Source organism: Manis pentadactyla, chromosome 4, assembly GCF_030020395.1.
Source record: "Manis pentadactyla isolate mManPen7 chromosome 4, mManPen7.hap1, whole genome shotgun sequence".
In the NCBI taxonomy this organism is placed as follows: Eukaryota; Metazoa; Chordata; class Mammalia; order Pholidota; family Manidae; genus Manis; species Manis pentadactyla.
Window position 1 is genome coordinate 35,954,556 of NC_080022.1, and position 14,687 is coordinate 35,969,242.

General features: G+C 40.7%; 2 protein-coding genes across 3 annotated transcripts in view; one reads left to right on the top strand and one right to left on the bottom strand.

Annotated features, from left to right (window-relative positions):
- Nucleotides 1-768: 768 nt before the first annotated feature.
- The window catches only part of IPP (intracisternal A particle-promoted polypeptide), a 51,689-nt gene continuing 37,770 nt past the window's right edge, over nt 769-14,687 (bottom strand). Inside the window, exon 9 of the mRNA XM_057500170.1 lies at nt 769-1,417. Within this exon, the coding sequence (XP_057356153.1) occupies nt 1,373-1,417 (45 nt within the window). The 3' untranslated portion in view covers nt 769-1,372. The remainder of the gene's footprint in view (nt 1,418-14,687) is intronic.
- Nucleotides 1,558-5,504, top strand: TMEM69 (transmembrane protein 69). 2 transcript variants are annotated; one of them, XM_036893083.2, is made up of 3 exons: nt 1,558-1,681; nt 3,170-3,309; nt 4,478-5,504. In XM_036893083.2, the coding sequence occupies exons 2-3, from the start codon at nt 3,268-3,270 to the stop codon at nt 5,192-5,194; spliced, it is 759 nt and encodes a 252-aa protein (XP_036748978.1). In that variant the 5' UTR covers nt 1,558-1,681; nt 3,170-3,267; the 3' UTR covers nt 5,195-5,504. The 2 variants fall into 2 exon arrangements, with proteins under 2 accessions (XP_036748978.1, XP_036748979.1); XM_036893084.2 differs by having other exon boundaries at nt 1,584-1,681; nt 3,173-3,309.

Consider the following 14,687-nt stretch of genomic DNA (forward strand, 5'->3'; position numbering starts at 1 on the left):
TTACACTCGCCCACCCACTCGCACCGCCCACGGGGCGCACGCGCACGAGTCCGGTTCCGGTGACCCCGCCGGCGCCAGCTCCTCCAACGTTCTGCCGCGGGGACGGCGGTTATTTCTTGCCTCGCCCCCAGCTCCTCGCACCGCGGCTCCGGGCGGCGCATAATTGCCTCCGTTGCTCTGCAGAGTTAAAAACTCTGCCTTTTCTTGGATTGTCTCAGAGGCGGAGACCAGCCCAGTTTACTCAGCTTCTCATCCCTCTGCCCAACACTAGGGCCTGGGCGCGGGTGGAAGAGTGTGTGTGTGTGTGTGTGTGTGTGTGTGTGTGTGTGTGTGTATGTGTACCCAGTTTTCCCCGCCTCTTCGTTTTCACTCTTCCACAGCTCACCTCTGGGCAAGGACGCATCCCCACACTATCTCTACAAGCACTGGCAAGCGAGCTGTGTAGTAGCGTGTGTTTTCCTACCCCTTCCCACCTTCCACTCCTTCCTTCCTTTACATGCACCCGTCAAGACTCCAGCCCCCAGTGGGCCAAGCGGTGGGGCTACGGAGGCTTGCGGGGCAGGTCTGGCGCGCTACCCGCTGGGAGTTGTAGTTTCTCCTGAGGGCTGGCGTCACGCCCCCTGCCTGTCGTAGGATGGAGCCTATTTGCCAGGGCAGAGAAACTGTTCCTACAACCCAGACTCTCATTGGGTATTGCAGGATGGGGGAGGTGCTGCCAGGACGGAGAAGAAAATAAAAGTGAAAGCCTATGGCGACTTGAAGTGGGTACTATTACGAAGAATTGACCGTGAGCCTGGCTTGCATGGGAAGCTAAGCCATACGATGGCCGCCAACCAGGAAGCCAGACTACCTAGAATCTGGGGAAATGGAGGAATTGGTCAGAGTGGGACCTTTGAGCTCTATTATTTGTCTTCAGGACACTCAAGTTGCCTGGTGCTGTTTCCCTTGACACTGAAGTAGAAGCCCAGAAAAGGGAAGGGACTTGCCCAAGGTCACGTACTGGACAAATAAAAGTTAAAGCGGAGGGTGACAGGAGGAATGATCCAACTTTTCGGATCACCCCCAAGGCTCTTATCACATCTTTCATGGAAATGAAAATCCTTGGGCCCTTAAGTTATTTCTTAATGAAGTTTTCAGTTCCCAGCAAAGAGAATCGAAGTATAAAGTTTTTTCTTTTTAAATATTATTAGCAGTCCAGGACCCTAATGCGTAGTGAGATGTATCCCGTCGATCCTAGTACCCTGTTGTTTCACAAAATAAAAAAACGAGCTCCAGAGATGGCAAATAATTTGGCCAAGTCACACTTAGCCTTGACTCCAAATCTTTCTGACCTTCCTCCACCATCACCTGAGCTTGTTTCAGTAGTTGCACTCTACCTTCCTGAACTCTGCTGGGAGGATTCTGCTGGCTGGGAAACCTGGAATACAGAGGCAAGGATTATTCATGTACTCTACATACTAGAAAAGCCTTTTCCACTAGAATTAAGATTTTTAAAATAATGGTCCAAGACGGAAAGCCGGTCATGGGAACTAGTTGGCGCTGGTCAAATCTCCACCCGGACTCATTTTTTACGGCTCACAGGAACTGGGAGACTAATAACCCCATCTGCCGGAAGTGCCTTTTCACGAATACCTTACTGTTCTTAGTGCTTAGCTTCCGATTTTCCGCGCGACGCTGGCAAGTAAGTGGAAACCTGCTTCCACAGGTGCAGGTTGAAAGGGGAGCACCAAAGTTTGAGGGTAAATAGAAGCCGCGAGCACTGTAGGCAAAGTTTCGGAGGAGCTGTGTGTCCAGACTCCGTCCCTTTTCTCGGATGTCATAAGACGGAATTTCCAACTCTATGCTTTGGGGAAATACTGAGCGTCACCTAAATTGAGCTGATTAACCAACACTTGGCTCTGTCCTTAATTCCTTACCTGTTGCCGTTCCCGAGCTTCAGGCACTTTTTCGCTTTAATATCCATGAGTTGGAAAGGACGTGTCACAGTGCGTAAGGAGTTTCAAAGGTGGAGCGAAGCGTTGAGATTTTAAGTGGGGGTGGCCTGTAAAGCCCTTACACAGGTGATTTTTAGCAAAAGTGAGTGTTTGGGCCCTGTAGATATGTATGTTTGGGAGTCAGGTAGTGGATGTGGGTGTCATCCAAGATAAACTCAGAGGGCCAGGATAATTTAACTCCCTGTATTCTTGCTTCCTGTGTATAGAATGAAGACACTGGTATACAGGATTTCTCGACCCAGTTTTATCTCGATGCTGTGATAAATTAGTTCATTAAATTTTTAAATTAAGCAGCAACTGGGGGTTTTGGATTTTTTTAGACACCTCATTCTCCTGGTTCAGAATGGGACTCATGTAAGATCTGGATTCATACTCTCACTTAGCCACTTACTGGCTGCTTAAAATAGACAGGGTTCTTATCTTGTGTAAGGTGGGACCAATAGCTAATTTTTTTTGAGTGGTTACTTTGTATCAGGGACAGTCTTCATCTTTTTACATGTATTAACTCATTTAATTTTTACAAGATCCTATAATTATTATTTGAACGGTGAGTGAACTGCACCACAAGGTTAAATCATTTGTCCAAAGTCACGTTGCTAATAAGTGGTGGAGCCAGGATTCCAACCCAGATTGTTTGACTTCAAAGTCTGCACTCTTAACAGGCTATACTGTCTTTCTGCACCAGTCGGATGAGGTTATTGTATTTAATGAGTTAATGCATATAAAACACAGTTACAATTCCTGGTTCACAGCTAAGTTGTATTGATTGCTACTATCATTATTTTGAGCAGTAAACTCTTAAGCCCCAAAATAGAGAACCAAAGGACAAAAAAGAGAACAGAGAAGCTTTGACCTTCAGTTTTAAAGATGAAAAAACTGGCACTTCAACAAAGCGATTTATGCAAGGTCTCACAGCTGAGAAATGATGGAGAGGTGTTTTTGTAAAATCCAGATCTTCTGTCTGTGTGCATTTCTCTTTGTTACACCGAACGGCAAAAGCGAACAGAACAGTTCAGAGAAGAAAACAATCTGTTTACTTAATTTATTAATGATTTTAGGAAAACATTAATGAGTGTTTTCAAAGGAAACTATTATATATGGAAGAAATCCTCAGGAGTTTACTTTTTAAAAACTATATAAAATGAAGAAAATTAAATATTTTGTTTTGTACACAGCAGTATGCTTCTGATTGAGCCTCTCCACTTGACTGAAAAAATACACTGATCAGAACTACCTGGCATCTTCCTGAGCAAGACTTTCAATCGGACCCAGTATGCTTCACTTTATCCATAAGTTTTCTCTAGCATCTCCAAAGGTTGGTTTATTCAGCAAATATTTGAGCACTGCTTGCCAAGTACAGCTTGGCTGGGGCAATAGCAGTGAAAGAAAAAAAAAAAAAAGACAAAAATCCTTATCTTCATATATTCAGGTGGTGGGGGAAAGGGTGGGCAAAACACAAATACATAAAATATTTCATATGTCAAGTAGTAAGTGCTGTGGAGAACTATAAAACAGGAAAGGAGAATAAGGAGTGTCAACTATAGGCTGAGGATTGCACTTATAAATATGGTGGTCAGAAATGAGGAAATGGACCATGCAGGTAGCTTAGGGAAGAACATTCTAGACAAAAAGGAAAAAAGGCCTGAGATGGAATCATTCCTAGAAGTTTGTGGAGTCACCAAGATTCTTAATTGTTTCATTTCCCCCTTCATCTAATTCTTTGGGTTACGGTTGATCTGTTTACTAGTTGAAGTCTAGAATCTGTTCACTAAATAATCAGCAGGAAAGGTTATTGCTTTGGCCGTGTACCATGAAAGGCACTGGGGATTTTTCTTTTGAGGCAAAGAAAAAAATATGGTCCTGACTCTGAAGTCTACTGAGACAAACACATGATTTTAATTCACTGAGAATAAAGATGTAAGTGTGCATAGGGTACTTGCTTATAGGAGTAATAAATCAGATTGGAGAAAACTTCAAGATGAATTTTGAAAGTTCCCTAGGCATAAAAGTAGTAAGCTGTAATTCTAGGCACAAACGTGTAGAAAGGCATGTAGCAATGAAAAGTATGCAGTGTCTATAAAGCTAAATTGAAAGGTTGCTTTTTACATAAAATAGCTCTCCCACAGTAATTAATGTTTCTGCTTTTGCAATTTATAAACAGAACAGGCAGTTTAGCCAAATACTAAAGACATAGTCTTTACCTGTTCCTCTTTCAGATATTTCTGTCATGGAATAAGATTCATGGTAGGTGTAAAAATATAACCAGTTTCTATTCAGTAGTTACTTTTGCATGTTGTATAGTCTTAACCAGTAATTGACATCTCCTGAATAACATCACCCTGTTGTCCAACTTTTCTGTTGGACAAACTTCAGTGGGCTAAGAGAAAGCAAATGGTTTGTTTTTATATTGTTTCAGATTAACTATGACATTTGGTGATTTTAAAAAATCTGTTTCTGTCTTCTGGTTTGATTTTTCTCTATAGATGCGGAAGTACCCTTTCACAGTCCCACTAGGAGCCAGCAAGAAAACAGAAACAGTTTCTTTCAAGACATACCTCCAGCAGAACTTTTCCCCTTTGTTTCTAAGGCCTTGGCTTTTCTCATCACTTCCAGTGTGTGTGAACAAAACACAGTACTATCATACTTCGCTTTGCAGCTTAAAAAATAAGCAGAAGCAAGCAGTACTTCCATCCAGGCCTCCAAGCACCATCACTTACTTGCCTGACAGCCCAAAGTCAGCATTATACATAACTCTGGCAGGACTAATCCCCTTCATTGCTCCACCATTGGTCATGGTGATGACAAAGACTTATGTCCCCATATTAGCTTTTACTCAGATGGCTTATGGAGCCAGTTTCCTATCTTTCTTGGGAGGGATCAGATGGGGTTTTGCTCTTCCAGAAGGTAGTGCAGCCAAACCAGACTTCCTCAATTTAGCTAACAGTATAGTTCCTGTTTTGTTTTCATGGTTTGCTTTCCTTATTTCTGAAAGACTCAGTGAAGCTATAGTCACAGTAATAATAGGTTTGGGGATAGCATTACACACTGAACTTTTTCTCTCCTGGCCACATTATCCCAACTGGTTCAAATTCCTGAGGATAGCAGTCACTTTAGTAGCCACTTTTTCATTTGTAATCACTTTAGTAGTAAAAGCTATTTATCCAGAGACAGGACCCAAGAGACTTGGTCAAGTAGAATAAGTATAAAACTACTCTGTAGATGACATTTGTGTTGGCTACAAGCCTTGTAAGGTTGTGCTTTTTCTACTTCTCCTTAGTTTTTTTTCCCCTACCAATAATAATTTATTATTCACAGATTATTTTTCATTTCTAGAAATCTTTATTTCATAGACATTACTTGAGCAACATCTTGAAAATCCCTAACAAGTCCTTTTTGTTTCATATTAGGTTACAGTTCTCGTTCAATCTTTTTATGAATTACATAGTCACCCATTTAAATGTTTCAATGTTTTCTTTTGAAAAATATAAAATAATAAAGAGATGAAAAATCCCTTTTGCTAGAGTCTTACGATCACTGAAACCACACACAAACATTCCCTCACAAGAGAAAAACATTCATGAGTGTCTGAAAATAATGGATGGTTCCAGTGTGGAGTTTTCATTGCACTTGCCCCTGGTAATTGCATTTCCAACCTCATTTTACCTGGTATGACCTAGGTATATGAACTGAAAGGATCTGTGGTTCTAAAGTCAGTAGGGAGCATTGCCATGAGGGAGGGGAAGCGATGTTCAAAGAAAAGCTGGACACATTTTCCAGCTTTTGTCAAGATATTTGGCAAAGTACTGATGCAGCTTACTTTATCACCAAACATAACACCACCTGGTTAAAAATATTTAAAAGAATAAAGCTATTAGTACATATAAATCAGAAAGGAAAACTCAAGCTGAAGCCATCTTCATGTTCTAATGGGTAGGTCTATCTAGTTTAACATGTTAACTCACAGCAGTTTTCTTAAAACAGCAAAAGCAACACCTTGGATTTTCACATGAAAATATAGTCTCTTAAGAATTGTAGTCATGACAGGCACAGTCGCAGGGGGGTCATCAGGTGAGAAATTGGGGATCAACAGAGGTGAGGCTTAGAACCTCACCCCCCCTGTTCTGAGAGAAATCTTCTGCATATGTGGATGTTTTATTGCCCTTGTCTAGCTTGGATTAACACATAGTCTACAGGCACACACCTGATCATCTACATTTGCTCTCTTACAACACTAAACTATGTTTTCTACCTTTATGTTGTATCTACCTACCACTTCAGCATCTTATTAAAAATAATAAAGAGAGTGAGGGCGGAGCCAACATGGCGGCGTGAGTAGGACAGTGGGAATCTCCTCCCAAAAACATATATACTTTTGAAAATACAACAAACACAACTAGCCCTAAAAGAGAGACCAGAAGACGCAGGACAGTGGCCAGACTGCAGCTACACCAGCGAGAACCCAGCGACTGGTGAAAGGGGTAAGATACAAGCCCCGGCCCTGCGGGACGCGAGCGCCCCTCCCCCCAGCTCCCGGCGGGAGAACAATAGGCAGAGCGGGAGGGAGACGGAGCCCAGGACTGCCGAACACCCAGCCCCAGCCATCCGGGCCAGAGCGCAGACACAGTATATGCCCAGGGGGCCCTGGATACTGGGAGAACAGGGGGTAGACCTCAGAGCGGGTGCTGAAGCTGATGCCCCTGTGACAAAGAAAAGCGGGGGCTTTTTTGAAAGTCTTAAAGGGACAGGGACTTAACAGCTTGACGGAAACAACCCAGGTCACAGTACAGCAGCTGGAAATTACAGGGAAAACCGGGTGCACTAACCCCCTGGGCAACAGCTCTGAGACCCCTCACGGAGGCAAACAGTCAAGCAGCCCCCCCATCCATCACCCCACCGGGCGCTGCGAAAGCAGAGAAGCAGCCTGAGACAAATTCCGCCCACAGAAAGGGAAATTTCTCCCTTCCGGCCAGGCAAGACACAAAGACCCACTCTACACGCAATTACCCAACACAAGCCACTAGGGGTCGCAGTTGCCCCAGTAAAGAAAGGCCAGTAGTAAGTGAAAATTTTGGCCCTCCCAGCTGACAGTCAATAGCACCTGTCAACATGAAAAGGCAAAAAAATATGATTCAGACAAGACTAACCCAGACAGCTTCGGCATCTGCTACATCTTCCCCTGAGAAGGAATCTGGGGAGATAGATTTAGCCAGTCTACCTGAAAAAGAATTCAAAACAAAAGTCATAACCATGCTGATGGACTTGCAGAGAAATATGCAAGAACTAAGGAAGGAGAATTCAGAAATAAAACAAGCTCTGGAAGGACTTCAAAACAGAATGGACGAGATGCAAGAGACCATTAATGGACTAGAAAACAGAGAACAGGAACGCAGAGAAGCTGATGCAGAGAGAGATAAAAGGATCTCCAGGAATGAAAGAATTTTAAGAGAGCTGAGTGATCAATATAAAAGAAATAATTTAAGAATCATAGGCATTCCAGAAGAAGTAGAGAGAGAAAAGGGGATAGAAAATGTCTTTGAAGAAATAATTGCTGAAAATTTCCCCAAACTAGGGGAAGAAATGGCCTCTCAGACCACAGAGGTACACAGAACTCCCATGACAAGGGATCCAAGGAGGGCAACACCAAGACACATAATAATTAAAATGGCAAAGATCAAAGACAAGGACAAAGTATTACAAGCAGCCAGAGAGAAAAAAAAGGTTACCTACAAAGGAAAACCCATCAGGCTATCATCAGACTTCTCAACAGAAACCCTACAGGCCAGAAGAGAATGGCATGATATACTTAATGCAATGAAACAGAAGGGCCTCGAACCAAGACTACTGTATCCAGCACGAATATCATTTAAATATGAAGGAGGGATTAAACAATTCCCAGACAAGCAAAAGTTGAGGGAATTTGCCTCCCACAAACCACCTCTACAGGGCATCCTACAGGGACTGCTCTAGATGGGAGCACTCCTAAAAAGAGCACACAACAAAACACCCAACATATGAAGAAGGGAGGAGGAGGAATAAGAAGGGAGAGAAATAAAGAATCATCAGATTGTGTTTATAATAGCTCAACAAGCGAGTTAAGTTAGACAGTAAGACAGTAAAGAAGCTAACCCTAAACCTTTGGTAACCACAAACTTAAAGCCTGCAATGGCAATAAATTCATACCTTTCAATAATCACCCTAAATGTAAATGGACTGAATGCACCAATCAAAAGACACAGAGTAATAGAATGGATAAAAAAGCAAGATCCATCCATATGCTGCTTACAAGAGACTCACCTCAAACCCAAAGACGCGCACAGACTTAAAGTCAAGGGATGGAAAAAGATATTTCAAGCAAACAACAGAGAGAAGAAAGCAGGTGTTGCAATTCTGGTATCAGACAAAACAGACTTCAAAATAAAGAAAGTAACAAAAGACAAAGAAGGACATTACATAATGATAAAGGGCTCAGTCCATCAAGAGGATATAACCATTATAAATATATATGCACCCAATACAGGAGCACCAACATACCTGAAACAAATATTAACAGAACTAAAGGAGGAAATAGAATGCAATGCATTCATTCTAGGAGACTTCAACACACCACTCACTCCAAAGGACAGATCCACCAGACAGAAAATAAGTAAGGACACAGAGGCACTGAACAACACACTAGAACAGATGGACCTAATAGACATCTACAGAACTCTACATCCAAAAGCAACAGGATACACGTTCTTCTCAAGTGCACATGGAACATTCTCCAGAATAGACCACATACTAGGACACAAAAAGAGCCTCAGTAAATTCCAAAAGATTGAAATCCTACCAACCAACTTTTCAGACCACAAAGGCATTAAACTAGAAATAAACTGTTCAAAGAAAGCAAAAAGGCTCACAAACACATGGAGGCTAAACAACACGCTCCTAAATAATCAATGGATCAATGACCAAATCAAAATGGAGATCCAGCAATATATGGAAACAAATGACAACAACAACACTAAGCCCCAACTTCTGTGGGACGCAGCAAAAGCAGTCTTAAGAGGAAAGTATATAGCACTCCAAGCATATTTAAAAAAGGAAGAGCAATCCCAAATGAACGGTCTAATGTCACAACTATCGAAATTGGAAAAAGAAGAACAAATGAGGCCTAAGGTCAGCAGAAGGAGGGACATAATAAAGATCAGAGAAGAAATAAATAAAATTGAGAAGAATAAAACAATAGCAAAAATCAATGAAACCAAGAGCTGGTTCTTCGAGAAAATAAACAAAATAGATAAGCCTCTAGCCAGACTTATTAAGAGGAAAAGAGAGTCAACACAAATCAACAGTATCAGAAATGAGAAAGGAAAAATCACAACAGATCCCGCAGAAATACAAAGAATTATTAGAGACTACTATGAAAACCTATATGCTAACAAGCTGGGAAACCTAGGAGAAATGGACAACTTCCTAGAAAAATACAACCTTCCAAGACTGACCCAAAAAGAAACAGAAAATCTAAACAGACCAATTACCAGCAACGAAATTGAAGCGGTAATCAAAAAACTACCAAAGAACAAAACCCCCGGGCCAGATGGATTTACCTCGGAATTTTATCAGACATACAGGGAAGACATAATACCCATTCTCCTTAAAGTTTTCCAAGAAATAGAAGAGGAGGGGATACTCCCAAACTCATTCTATGAAGCTAACATCACCCTAATACCAAAACCAGGCAAAGACACCACCAAAAAAGAAAACTATAGACCAATATCCCTGATGAACGTAGACGCAAAAATACTCAACAAAATTTTAGCAAACCGAATTCAAAAATACATCAAAACCATCGTACACCATGACCAAGTGGGATTCATCCCAGGGATGCAAGGATGGCACAACATTCGAAAGTCCATCAATATCATCCACCACATCAACAAAAAGAAAGACAAAAACCACATGATCATCTCCATAGATGCTGAAAAAGCATTTGACAAAGTTCAACATCCATTCATAATAAAAACTCTCAGCAAAATGGGAATAGAGGGCAAGTACCTCAACATAATAAAGGCCATCTATGAAAAACCCACAGCCAACATTATATTGAATAGCGAGAAGCTGAAAGCATTTCCGCTGAGATCGGGAACTAGACAGGGATGCCCACTCTCCCCACTGTTATTTAACATTGTACTAGAGGTCCTAGCCACGGCAATCAGACAAAACAAAAAAATACAAGGAATCCAGATTGGCAAAGAAGAAGTCAAACTGTCACTATTTGCAGATGACATGATACTGTACATAAAAAACCCTAAAGACTCCACCCCAGAACTACTAGAACTGATATCGGAATACAGCAAAGTTGCAGGATACAAAATCAACACACAGAAATCTGTGGCTTTCCTATATACCAACAATGAACCAACAGAAAGAGAAATCAGGAAAACAACTCCATTCACAATTGCATCAAAAAAAATAAAATACCTAGGAATAAACCTAACCAAAGAAGTGAAAGACTTATATTCTGAAAACTACAAGTCACTCTTAAAAGAAATTCAAGGGGACACTAACAGATGGAAACGCATCCCATGCTCATGGCTAGGAAGAATTAATATCGTCAAAATGGCCATCCTGCCCAAAGCAATATACAGATTTGATGCAATCCCTATGAAACTACCAGCAACATTCTTCAATGAACTGGATCAAATAATTCAAAAATTCATATGGAACCACCAAAGACCCCGAATAGCCAAAGCAATCCTGAGAAAGAAGAATAAAGTAGGGGGGATCTCACTCCCCAACTTCAAGCTCTATTATAAAGCCATAGTAATCAAGACAATTTGGTACTGGCACAAGAACAGAGCCACAGACCAATGGAACAGACTAGAGAATCCAGACATTAACTCAGACATATATGGTCAATTAATATTTGATAAAGGAGCCATGGACATACAATGGCGAAATGACAGTCTCTTCAACAGATGGTGCTGGCAAAACTGGACAGCTACATGTAGGAGAATGAAACTGGACCATCGTCTAACCCCATATACAAAAGTAAACTCAAAATGGATCAAAGACCTGAATGTAAGTCATGAAACCATTAAACTCTTGGAAGAAAACATAGGCACAAACCTCTTAGACATAAACATGAGTGACCTCTTCTTGAACATATCTCCCCGGGCAAGGAAAACAACAGCAAAAATGAACAAGTGGGACTATATTAAGCTGAAAAGCTTCTGTACAGCAAAAGACACCATCAATAGAACAAAAAGAAACCCTACAGTATGGGAGAATATCTTTGAAAATGACACATCCGATAAAGGCTTGACGTCCAGAATATATAAAGAGCTCACACGCCTCAACAAACAAAAAACAAATAACCCAATTAAAAAATGGGCAAAGGAACTGAACAGACGGTTCTCCAAAAAAGAAATACAGATGGCCAACAGACACATGAAAAGATGCTCCACATCGCTAATTATCAGAGAAATGCAAATTAAAACTACAATGAGGTATCACCTCACACCAGTAAGGATGGCTGCCATCCAAAAGACAAACAACAACAAATGTTGGCGAGGCTGTGGAGAAAGGGGAACCCTCCTACACTGCTGGTGGGAATGTAAACTTGTTCAACCATTGTGGAAAGCAGTATGGAGGTACATCAAAATGCTCAAAACAGACTTACCATTTGACCCAGGAATTGCACTCCTAGGAATTTACCCTAAGAATGCAGCAATCAAGTATGAGAAAGATCAGTGCACCCCTATGTTTATCGCAGCACTATTTACAATAGCCAAGAATTGGAAGCAACCTAAATGTCCATCGATAGATGAATGGATAAAGAAGATGTGGTACATATACACAATGGAATACTACTCAGCCATAAGAAAAGGGCAAATCCAACCATTTGCAGCAACATGGATGGAGCTGGAGGGTATTTTGCTCAGTGAAACAAGCCAAGCAGAGAAAGAGAAATACCAAATGATTTCACTCATCTGTGGAATATAAGAACAAAGGAAAAACTGAAGGAACAAAACAGCAGCAGAATCACAGAACTCAAGAATGGACTAACAGGTACCAAAGGGAAAGGGACTGGGGAGGATGGGTGGGTAGGGAGGGATAAGGGGGGGAGAAGTAGGGGGGTATTAAGATTAGCATCCATAGCGGGGTGGGAGAAAGGGGAGGGCTGTACAACACAGAGAAGACAAGTAGTGATTCTACAACAGGTTGCTACGCTGATGGACAGTGACTGTAAAGGAGTATATAGGGGGGACCTGGTATAGGGGAGAGCCTAGTAAACAAAGTATTCGTAAGTATTCGTCATGTAAGTGTAGATTAATGATTTAAAAAAAAAAAAATGCAGTTCCTATGTGGTGACCTCTAATGAGTTCTACACAATAATATAAAGGACATATAAAAGTGTAGGCAAAGGGTCTGTTTGTGTTTATACAGAGGATCAAAGCCTAATTTGGCTACCCCGAAAATGAACTAAGAAACGATATGAAAGAGAACTTCCAACATCAGCACTCTCGGGAAGACTCATGCCAGAAGATGATCATCAAAAAACCCCAACAAAGATCCACGCACTGCTACAGCTGTAGATGCACTCATCCCACCAGCTCCTGGACTTGCCATGGGAATGAAGGAGATATCTAAGCTGGCCTGTGCATACAGTAAAACAACAAATTTGACTGGATCTATACTGTTGGAACTCAACCAAGAATTAGGAGAAGTGCAAATTGTAGCGCTCCAAAATCTTACAACTACAGACTATTTACTGTTAAAAGAACATATGGGATGTGAACAGTGCCCAGGAATGGGTTGTTTTAATTTGTCTGATTTTTCTCAAACTATTCAAATTCAGTTAGATAATAACCATCATATCATTGATAAGTTTTCACAAATGCCTAGGGTGCCTAACTGGTTTTCTTGGTTTCACTGGAGATGGCTGGTAATTACAGGTATGCTTTGGTTATGTAACTATACTCCTATTATGTTAATGTGTGTGCGCAATTTAAGTAGTAGCTTAAAATATATACATGCTGAAGTTACTCTACAAGAAGATATGTCAAAGAAATAATCAATCTTCCCATGTTTTCTCCCGCCTGCTACTTCTATAGCTTTTCTTCTTCCTTCCTAATTACAACGAATTCTTAAATAGAATTCGTGCCTCATATCAAATTTACCGAGTATCATAACTCCTCCAAGTGGTAAAGATACCTCAAGACAAATGCTGGGCATAGAAGCCACAGGGCATAAATATGCAAAGAAATAAAAAGCTAACCATTTCAAACAATAAGGCTTCTCTCTCACTTACCAACTTAACATTTCCCTGTGTGGCCCCGGAAGATGACTGGTTAGCCAGAGACGGGTAAGATTCCTCAAGGGAGGAACAACCTAAGACAGGCACAGTCGCTGGGGGGTCATCAGGTGAGAAATTGGGGATCAACAGAGGTGAGGCTTAGAACCTCACCCCCCCTGTTCTGAGAGAAATCTTCTGCATATGTGGATGTTTTATTGCCCTTGTCTAGCTTGGATTAACACATAGTCTACAGGCACACACCTGATCATCTACATTTGCTCTCTTACAACACTAAACTATGTTTTCTACCTTTATGTTGTATCTACCTACCACCTCAGCATCTTATTAAAAATAATAAAGAGAGAAATGTGGTATCCACATATAAATCAAGTATAAAAATCAAATGTGTATTCATATTTGAACTGACTGTTTATAGTTCATAATGCATGAGCAAAACCAAAAGTTTCTGTGATGACTGCCCTTGTACTGTTCACCATGTAACTTATTCACTATGTAAGAATTTGTTCTCCATGTAAGAACTTGTTCGTTATGCTTCAGAAGATTGGAGACTGACGAAAACTAGGCTTGGGGTGGATTAATGATTGTGCATTGAGCATTGACTCCCCTATACAGAATTTTATTGTTGTTAACAACCATTTGATCAATAAAAATGAGAGATGCCCTAACAACAACAACCAAGAAAAAGTACACACTTCCAATTGTAAAATAAATAAGCAACCGGGATGTAATGTATAGCATAAGGAATATAGTCAAAATATTGTAACAACTTGGTATGGTGATAGCTGGTACTTAGAATTATCATGTATATAAATGTTGAATCACTGTGTTGTACACCTGAAACTAATGTAATGTAATACTGTGTGTCAACTACCCTTCAATAAAAAATAATTATCTAAAAAAAAAAAAAAAAAAAAAAAAAGAATTGTAGTCATGAAAAAAAACATTTAAAATCATATAGGAAAATAATCAGGAAATGTTATCGCCTGATATGTGTTATCTTTGTATAAATCACTCCAGTGATTCTTGCTGTGAAGAGATTTATCAAAGTCTAGTTTGATAAATCTTTCAAAGTTTACTTTCACAGTGCTATGGGGTGAATTATATATTAAGGTCCTAATCCGCAATATCTCAGAATGTGATCTTGTTTGGAGACAGGGTCTTGACAGACCTAATAGGTCTAAAACGAGGTCATAAGGGTAGGCTGTAATGTAATATTATACATTATGTTGTATTCATTGTAATAAAAAAAATTAGAGATAAACATACAGGGAGAATGCCATGTGAACATAATGATGGCCATCCACATGCCATGGAGAGAAGCCTGGAACAGATAGAGCCCTCCCTTTTAGCCCTCAGAAGGAACCACCTCTACCAACACCTTGATTTTAGAC

What these genes read in the sequence shown, in the direction of transcription:
- TMEM69 (XM_036893083.2), top strand. Translation starts at nt 3,268, where the DNA reads ATGCTTCACTTTATCCATAAGTTTTCTCTAGCATCTCCAAAG. An exon ending in TTTCTCTAGCATCTCCAAAG is followed by an intron (nt 3,310 to 4,477) that starts GTTGGTTTATTC and finishes TTTTCTCTATAG; the next exon opens with ATGCGGAAGTACCCTTTCAC.